Genomic DNA, 9,997 nt, shown 5'->3' with positions numbered 1-9,997 from the left:
ATTTGGGTCTGTGTGTCTTTGTAAGGCATTTTTTCCAGGTGTGACAACCATTAAAGCCATAATCGGAATATAGAACCAGACCTCCAAATTGCTGATGTAAAATTAATGAGGCTTCTGTAGTAACATTGCTCACACTACAATATTATTAATGGTATTATATATTGTGCTAACCGTTAATAACATAACATATTGTTTTATGAATATACTATTCAAATACTAATTTTCAGTGGGAGCAGAAGAGTTTCTTGATCTTTATCTCATCCTTTTAATATTTCTGTTCTGTATGTTTTAAAATCTATGGAATATACTAGGACAGTGGCCCATGTAAGTATTTTGTAGCTATGTTGGGGGTGTGCATGTTCTGTTTTTTATTGACTGGTGTGCGTGATAAAGTTTGGAAACGACCTCCTTACGGTAACTTGGCACGTCACTTGACTGTCATCAATGTTTAGGCTGAGTGCAGTTTCACATCTGAGCTGATCCAACAGCTTAGTGCTGTAAAAACCAGTGTTTTCTGTTTCTCTGGCTTAATTTTCTGTCTAAATTTGGTTTAGAGAACAAAATTGGCTTATCCAAGGATCAGCTGGGGGCCAGACTGAAACACAGAAAGCAGAGCGTTTAGGAGCCTGGGTAGCTGGGTGCCAGGGAAGAGAGGGCTGCCTGGGGCTCAGCGTGCTAGCTGGAAATTTCTGAGGCCCACTTCATCTGCTACAAAATGGGTGGTCAAATGTTGACTCGTCTTTTTAGCTGTGATAAATAGGGTCAGAGAAGAAAAGAGATTCCAGGCTACTATCTCCAGAAATTGAGGGCAATTGGTGGTGGTTGCAAACTCAAGCAGTACTAAACTTTTTTCCATTGAAAGGAGAAAAGCAGACTTGGTCAAAACTTACTTGTAAACTAGCTGAACAATTACATACCTGAATCTCTGAGATGAAGGCTCGGTGTTTCTAAAATTCCATTTGTCTTTTTTTCCCCTAGCTTTGTCCAGTCCCCTTGCTACACCAAGCCTGTCATCTTCTCCTGAGTGCTCAGCACCTCTGGCAGCTGGAGCATCTCCACTTCCTCCTCCTATGATGACTTCATCTTCTTTTCCACTTGTGCCATCTGCAACAGTTTCTACTATGGCGCCACCTCTAACTCCAGCCCGACCTCCAGTTGCCCCTTCGTCTTTTAGTACCTCTGTGTCGCAGTTCTCTACAGCTCCTTCATTAAGCTCTACTGCTGGCTCTGGTCTTCCTGCACCTCCTGCTGGTCCCCCGATTTCAGGATTTTCCATGTCTTCAACGTATGATATCACCAGAGGCCACGCTGGTCGAGCACCACAGAGCCCACTGATGCCATCATTCTCTGCACCTCCCGTCACAGGTAACCTTTTGTATATAGACCTTTGTGCTTGTGAGACAGGATGAGGGGTCTCCTGGGTGGCTACTTCAGCAGTCTGCTAGAGTCCCACAAGTTCAGCTTCTTTAGTATTCTTGTGACACTTAATTACTGAGTAGCTGCGCTCGGAGGAATGGAGAATGGCCTTTGAAGTACGATCACGGTGTAGGACAAGAGTCCTCTTCCACAGAGTTCTGCTAGCACTCAGGCTCACAGAAAAGTGTTTGAGAGCAGTATTTTAAAATGTGCCCAGGAAAGCCCAGCTGACCATTTATTTCTGTGTTGCTGCTGTTCAGCTCAGAGGCAATTTCAGCCATTGTATTTCCACGGAATGGTAAGGTATCTCAGGCTGTAATCTCCTAATGGGCAAGTTTTTGTTCTGAGAAGCTCGCTATCTGTAAGAAGTCGTCCGTCACATGAGAGTAGCTTCTCTTTTCTTGCTTCTGGCTACTAAATTGCATCAGGACAGTGAAAAATACTTGCCTGCCATGCAAGCGAGTGCTGTAGTTGCTGAACTGAGGTGATTTTCTACTAGCCTAATGGAAACTTAGCTCTTCAGCTGCAGTTGGGCCAGGCTTTAACCATTGTTTGTGACATGTCTTTTAAGCAGTCTGTCCAGAAAGACCTATGGAAATTTGAAGACAATAAAAAGCACCACTCTTAAGCTAACATGTCTTTGTTTAATTTTACACATCAGGTGCAGGTAGGCTCGGTTCTATGAGCAGATATTGTTGAACTCATTCACAGTAGTTGCCTCTGCTAAACTCTAACAAGCAGGATTGTTCTGGGGCCTTCAAGAAATGAAAGGAATCAGCCCAGTATTATTCTATTCTTCCTGTTCATTTTCCTGTAAAACAATTGCATGTTGCTACGGCATAAGAAATGAAACGCAGTACTTGTGTCTTGTTTTTCCCTCTTCCTAGGTGTCTTCGCAGATCCTATTACTCAGCAAGCAACTTTCTCTTCCCCTTTGGCTCCTGGAACTGGTTCTGCAATCACTTTTCCTGAGGAGCTTGAAGACCCCAGAGTAGCTACTGCCCAAGGTGGAACACTTGCTGGAGGGCTGTGGGGGTTTATAAAGCTCTGTGGTTTTGTATGTTACCTTTCAGGAGGAACTACCATTTTTTGTTGTCTCTAACAAGATACAACTTTTAAGGGCATGTTGCTCTAGGTCCTGTCTTTCCTCTGTCCTCATTTGCAAGGTGGCTGTTTTTTGCTGAAACTGTGCTGCTTTCCTTTCCAGAAGAGGAATGACTACATAAATGCAGGCATCTTGGTGCTCGTGACAGGGAGATCCTTCTACCTTAGAGGTTTTGTCACATGCTCTTAAATCATGGGAAATGTCAGAACCTCTTTGATTCTTTGCACATCCTGGGTTTTTTTATCATTTCCTAATGAACTGAATTGTTTTTTTAGGGAATGCAAGTCCTGCCTGTTCTAAACCAAACAAGTCTCCTCAGGGAGAGGGAAATAAGTGTTTCTTCCACTGAGGAGGGGTTTCTTAAGAGGTGTCTGTGGTATTTGGTAGGATTTTTTCTATTCCGCTAGAGGGCACGGAGTGTATAATGCAGAACAGATAATCCTTGTGGTGCGATCTAATCGTAGAGAGGAAATAAGCCGCAACAACTGACAGCATCTCATGAGCCTGTAACCTTTTTGGAGCTGTGACATGCTACATCTGAGTAGTGTTGTGAAGGCTGTGGCAGAAAGATGCAGGGACTGTGTGTGAGCTCTGAGCTGTCTTCAGGAGCAACACGACTATCTGTACTGTAAATCGGAAGGAAGAATCAAGATTGACGTCCCAGTGGGACTGGAGACTTTTGGAGGGGCTTTCAAGGCCTTTTGAAGAAGAAAATCTGGAAGAATGAGTTGTGTGTGACGTGGCAGAGGGAGCCCTCCCTTACTCCAGTCATCTTGACAGTGCTACAGTCTTAAAGAGCAAGATTAATCGTCGATCAGTATGGTGAGAGCAGAGTTGTCGTGCTGCTTTTTTCTAGGGCACGTGTCTTATAATCATAAAAAGACAGCTTCTTTGGTCTTCAAGTGAAAATGTCTTCCAGTCACCATATTCCTCTTGCTTTTTTGCGATAGAAGGTAATGTTCCAGAAGAGAAGGTTTTCCTTGTGACATGATTTTGTAGCCCGTTTGAAAGGGCAGTAGTGAATTAGTTGAAAAGCCAATCTCATCCACGTTATTGTTGCCTGTATACCAGTAGGATCCAGCAAGTGACCTATGTCTGTTTCTGGAGAATGTGTATGATTGACTTCAACCCAAATGTAGATTCTTTGATTGGAGTATTAAATGTTGTACGTGCTCTGTGTTTTCCATGACCTCTGAGAATTTCCTAGGTGGAAGAATGAGGAATCATTAGTTGTACTGAAGCTGTCAAGTGTTGGATGTGTGGAAGCACACGTCAGAGTCAGGTTTTTAAACATCAGACAGAATCTGTGAGGCTTAACTGTCAGTTGTTGCAGAAATGCAAGCTGGATTCTCTGTTGAAGTGCATACACGGCAGTGCTGCAGTTATCTCTGTTTCTGCTCTTGAAATCGATTGAACTACCTTTTTTGCTCTGCTGTTCTTCAGAAATCCAACACCATTCTTTCAGATGTCCCTCAAGGTAGATAATAGGCCAGCAAGACCCTGTCAGTGTTTGTGCTTACATTTAATGAACTTTTAGGTCTGTCAGCAGCTCCACCTGGGATTTGGCTGGAGAAGATAGAGCGTTTTTTCAGCGTTGTTTAGAATCTACTTATAAATTGAGGAATTTCAGCTCAATTTCAGCTGTAAAAATATTTGTTAGTAATGGGCCATTCAAAAATAGGTCCTCTTGTCTGTAAGGTCATAAAAAAGAGGCTCTTCAGTTGGAGTTGTCACAGTTTGAGTCTAGCTACCGAGTCTGATGATAGCTGTAATTAGCATTTGTTAAATGTTCAAGACTTCCCGTCCCAGAATAGGAGGAAATCAAGTGTGTTGCCCACCATCACTGGCAGGCCTGTTTTTGCATTGGTGCGTGAGAGGATGGCGGTGATGATATTTGGCCTTTGCTGTATCCGAAAAGTCACGCACTCCTAGTCACGTCTTGCAGCATTTGTGCTGGCGAGTGAGATGCACCAGGCATTACAAAGTGTAAATGTGGTAAGAAGACCACGAAGCAGCTTAATACTTGGGTTTTGTTTGGTTGGTTTTTAACTGTGCTATTGTGAGTTTCTTGGGGAAAAACGAGAAAATAATATGGAAGTCTGTTTGCTTATGTTTAGGGTGTAGCTGAGAATCCCACGGTGAAGTCTGTTCTTGATAAACCCAAACATTCAGTGGAGACCATGATTACACCGCTGGACCCTGGCATGGTTCCATATATCAGTAAGTATTTGTGACAAACCATTAAGTAATGCATAGAATGTTAGATTAATGTAACAGCACTTGAAGTTTATCTGGAGAGTGTGTTAATTCTGTCACAGTTACGTGGTGATTTCTCAGGTGCGTTGTCCAGTGAGACTCTCACTCTGCAGGCTGATTTTTTTATGTGCGTCTTAAGGTTCATTTACTTGTGTATTCTGCTGTAGTTTAGGTAGTAGCATAGTAATACCCTTCAGTTCAGGTTGTGAGAGATGAGCAAGTTACAGAGAACAAAACGGTGACAAGTCCTTGTCTGTAATCTGGAAGTCACATACTTTTTTCCCTCCCTGTTTCTCTGTTTGAGGGAGTGATATGGAATTGAGTTTAAAATATGCTGTATGTGTTCTGTTGGATCTGGTGATTAAATCCCGGTGTGTAAGGTATCGCACTGAGGGTCGACAAGCCGAAAGGTAAGCGTGCTCACAACGGTGTTTACATCGCTTTTGAGGCTTTCTTCTGACTTTCAGCTGTTCTGCTTTTCTAGCCCAACAGTATTTATACTATTTTAGGAAGCTCAGCAAACTTGAAGCAGTTCCTGAAACACTTGGGAAGAACATTGAAAAGGCTAAAACAGTCTAATAAAGTCTCAACTACCAGAGGGGAGGTTGTGGGGAGGTGGGCAATGGTCTCTTCAGCCAGGTGAGAGGAGATAGGAGAAGGGGAAATGGCACAAAGCTGCGCCAGCAGAGGTTTAGATTGGATATTAGAAAGAAATGTTTACTGAAAGGGTTGATGATCTACAAAGGTCTCTTCCAGTCGTATGATTCTGTGATTCTGTGAAGTATTGCTGAGCATTGAGCCTGGAATGAAAAGCATAGTATCTCAGTTAGAGCTTTAAAATGAATAGGAAGGAGCAGCATTGTGGTAGTCACAATTTTGTGTTTTACTAAAGTACATTCATGTCACGTCTAACTGAGCTGAGATTTCTACAATTTGTCAGAGTACTGGACAGGTTTTATGGGTTGGGTTTTTGTTTGGCTGGTTTAGGTGTTTTTTCCTTGCTGTGTTTTGTTTGTTTGTTTTGTTTTGCTTTTTGCTTTTGTTGCAGCAGTCTGGTGAGCAGTCCTCCTTCTTAGTTGTGCTAGTGCTGCTCTTTGCATGTAGGTGAAGCTGGTCAGGAAACTGATGAGGCAGAGAAGAAAGCATTAACACCTTTGTGCGCTTTGTTTTTCTGAGCTGTCACTCAATTGGACCTGTGGTGTGATCCAGCTGACCACATTGCTGCACCATTGTACTAAAGCAGTGGGCAATATGTGGAATAAAACGGGATCATCTCTCATAGGGGGAAAGGGTGAATCAGCTTGGTCTCGGTAGTCTGGGGAAGACTTAAGGGGGGATCTGGTCAATACTCCTAAATATCTGAAGGGAGAATGGGGCCAGACTCTTTTCAGTGGTGCCCAGTGACAGGACACGGGGTAATGGGCACAAACTGGAACGCAGAAGGTTCTCTTCCATTCCCTACCATTCTTTGATTCTCTTGAGTGCATCCAGGCAGCTTCTGAGTATGTTTGAGGATGGAGACTTCCTCGTGGTTCTGGACAACCTGTGCCAATGCTTGGTTACCTTCATGGTTAAAAAGATCCTTCAGATGTTTGTATGGAACCTCCTTTGTTTCAGTTTGTGCCCATTGCTTCTGCTCCTGTCCATGGGCACCACCAAAAAGAGTCTGGCTTCTTCCTCTTTGCAGGCTCCCTTCAGATATGTGTACAAATCAGTGAGATCCCTCTGGCTTTATCTTCTGCAGGCTGAACGTGCCTATCTCTGTCAGTCTTTCCCCCTAAAAGAGAGATTCTAGCCCAGTGGTTCATCTAGTTCAATATTCTGTCTTCAGCAGAAGCAGCAGGAGGTGAATGTCAGGATTATTCTTCTAAATCCATGAGTTGTCATCTTAAATGAGCACTATGCTTTGTTTCAGGTGCAGAATACGCCTCAGTTCCTGTTGTCCTTTTTTCATTGATGAATCACTTAGGAAGTAAAAGTTAGGTGACTAGCTAAATTAAGTGACTTCTGCTTCAGGAAAGAACTTTTGTGCAACGTGTGAGAAAGAGAAGACCAACTGAAGCATAGTCTTAAGATGTAGAATGTATTTAAACTGGCTTGTAATGGGAATGAAGAATAGTACACGCTCATAGATATACATCTCTCTCTCTATATATACACACACCTGTGTTTTACAGAAACTGGGAGAGAACTGGACATAGTGGTTACTTCTACCAAAGAGGTGAAAGTTGCAGCCATTCGAGATGCCTTTCAAGAAGTCTTTGGAATGGCCGTTGTTACTGGAGAGGCTGCGCAGTCTAACATCGCACCCCAACCTGTGGGCTACGCTGCAGGTTTAAAAGTAAGTACTAAAGTACCTCCAGCACAGAGAAGGGCAATGGAAACGTAGGATGAGAGAGTGGTTGGGTTTGGAAATGACCTTACAAATTGTCCTCAGCAGAGGGGGCTGAAACTCTCTGCACTAGACCACACTGCTCAAAGCCACATCGAGCCTGACCTTAAGCACTTCCAGGGATGGGGCATTGACCCAGAAAAATCTGATTTTCCCTAAGGGGAATGTCAGTCTGTGGCATTGGGAGACTTCTCCTTTTCTTGTTTTTGGTGTAACTTGCCGCCTGTTCCGTTAGATCATTCTGAAGCTGCTTGTTGGAATAGCCTTTGGGGTTCTTGTGCAAACGCGGTCACAGCAGTGAAGAACATTTATGTCCATTTTCTTCTAAAGCAGTTGATTGCCATCACATCTGGCATGCATTGTGATATGACTGTAGTTTGAAAGTGTATCAGGCATTTGTTCTTAGTCTGTCACTAGCACAGTACTTTGGGATGAAAACTAAACATGAGAAATTGAATAGGAAAAATGTAATCAGAAGTTAAGAGAGCCTTTGAGACTGGGTTGTCTCCCAACTAATTCTGTAGGTGAAAGACAGGTTGATCAACACTTGCCAAGGATCTTCCTGAACAGCTCCATTCTTACATTTAGTATGTAGGAATTCATTGTGCAGCTTTTCAAACATGAGTTTTATCATAGCTTGTGTTACTGTTTGAGATTCCTGTTTGGGAAAGGCTATGGTGCTTTTTCATGACTTTTTTGGTTTTTCTACTGTTGAATAAAAAGAGTAATTTTTTTAAATCGCTGTTTTCTGTTTAACTTGAAAATTCTGCTCCAGAGGGGTTTTTGCACTCATCTCTGAGTGTTGTATGATGTGATTGAAAGAGAATGTTGTCTAACAGATCATGTTCCCATGTAGGGAGCCCAAGAAAGAATAGACAGCTTGCGCCGGACTGGAGTAATCCATGAAAAACAGCCTGCTGTATCGGTAGAAAACTTCATTGAGGAATTGCTTCCTGACAAGTGAGAACTTGAAATATATCCCTGAGGTGGGGAGAGGGTTGTTTCTCATTGACTCAAAGGGTCTTGCTTCCAGTGCTTTAAAGAATAAAATGTCATTTATATGTAGACACATATAAAATACATGAAACAACCGGAGCCGTAGAATTTTTTACAAGGGAACACAGGCACTTCAGTTTTTTATATATACATGAGTTGATACATGCAAATTTGATTTGAAAAATGCTGGGATGCCTTGATGTAAGTCATTGTTAAATTTTTAACTACAGTTGTACTAGAGGTTGTAAAACGGTCATCATTCAAGGGCTAACATGTTGCTTTTCAACAGACTCTAACTTGGCTGTCATTGCAGGTGGTTTGACATTGGATGTCTGATTATCGAGGATCCAATTCATGGAATTCATCTGGAAGCTTTTACCCAAGCAACACCAGTGCCTTTGCAATATGTTCAGCAGGAGAGTTTTCTGTTTTCTTATTAATGTTGGATTAAGACTTAGGATTTAAGATTTAATTTATGATGTCAGCTCTTACTGGTAGTAGCTACACTTGAATTTCTTAGTTTATAAAATGAGGATCAAAAATATTTTTGAGTCATGCATTGCCTAAAAATCTTCAGGCCTTTGTAGAAAAGCAGTTCTCCCTTGGGAGTCTTCATTCTGCAGTACATGGCACTTGAGCCGCTGATTTTAATTCTTGTTAAAGAAGAAGAAATATTCCAAGAAGAAGTTAACCAAGGAAAAAATAACCTCAAAGTACTCCCTCAGAAAAGGAAGTACAGCTTTAATTATTGAATTGTTGTCATCAATCTGATTCCATGACTCACAAATGTTTAGATAGATAAGAATCCTCACTCTTCCTTAGGTGCAGAAGGAGGTCTTGTAGCTGAAGTAATGCACTAAGCAAGTGCACCTAGGAGGTGCAGTAAGCACTCTTACCCGTCCAAAGGCTCATTTTCCTTTCTTTAGCTTACTTCCCAGATGTGTTTGAATGTCATCTAATGCCAACAAAATGGCATCACCAGTGAGGTGTCTGTGTGAGCACGTTAGCAATTGAGCAAAGTATCTGGCACGTCATTTAGGAACAAGTGTCTATTTTGAGATCTTGCCACTCAGTCTTTAATAAAGCTCATAGAGCCTTCATATTTATGTTGTTAACCACCAGCAAACAGACAGCATGCAGTACAACTGCAAGCCTTTTAACTTGCATTAGATCAAATTCTACTCTCCTGTAGAAAGAGAACTGTGCTTGTATATACTTCAACAGAAAAACACTGCTTGCTTTCATACTTTTCAGAGTTAAATTTTCCTGGTGTTGCTGGTACATTTTTCAGTTGAGTTGTGCATGGTGTGGCAGTGAGTCATTGGGCAGCAGTTGTTACCCTTATTCCCATTATGCCTGTCTCTTCCAGAATCAGAGTGGGTTTTTCTTGAATGCAAGATATTTAGGCTTCTATAAAACCAGTCCAAAACCAAGTTCTTATGCAAAAACTACTCACAGAATCATACAATATCCTGAGTTGGAAGGGACCCATGAAGATCATCAACTCCAAGTCCTGGCTCCACACAGGGCCAGCCAGGTCAGAGCACGTCACTGAATGGTCAGAATTCGCTAGGAGTTTACTGCAGTCATGGGCCTCCAACTTGAGGCATCTGGAGTCCCAAAGCCCATCGACTCTGTTGAAGACAGAGGCAGTGAAGGTGTTAAACTCCTTTTCTTTCTCTGTGTCCCTGTTAGTAATGTGACCGTTCTCATCTAGCAACAGACCAATGTTCTCTCTGGTCCTCCTCTTGTTGTTACTGTATTTGAAGACCCCAGACTGTCTACCACAGTATTGTCCAGCCTCGGCTCTCTCTAAGCTTTGGCCACACACA

The 9,997-nt window shown here is 42.4% G+C and overlaps 1 protein-coding gene across 1 annotated transcript; it reads left to right on the top strand.

Annotated features, from left to right (window-relative positions):
• Positions 1–1,070: 1,070 nt before the first annotated feature.
• LOC311203708 (protein PRRC1-like) lies at positions 1,071–8,605 on the top strand (the record flags this gene model as incomplete). Its single annotated transcript, XM_084278465.1, has 6 exons — positions 1,071–1,365; positions 2,304–2,461; positions 4,639–4,741; positions 6,955–7,118; positions 8,026–8,129; positions 8,479–8,605. 6 exons carry the CDS (start codon positions 1,071–1,073, stop codon positions 8,603–8,605), a joined length of 951 nt encoding a protein of 316 aa, XP_084134591.1.
• Between the last annotated feature and the right edge of the window lie 1,392 nt (positions 8,606–9,997).

The sequence above is a fragment of the Gallinula chloropus genome, assembly GCF_964237585.1.
Source record: "Gallinula chloropus genome assembly, chromosome: Z".
Classification (NCBI taxonomy): domain Eukaryota; kingdom Metazoa; phylum Chordata; class Aves; order Gruiformes; family Rallidae; genus Gallinula; species Gallinula chloropus.
The sequence above is the reverse complement of the archived record's forward strand: the minus strand, read 5'-3'. Positions and strand labels throughout refer to the sequence as shown.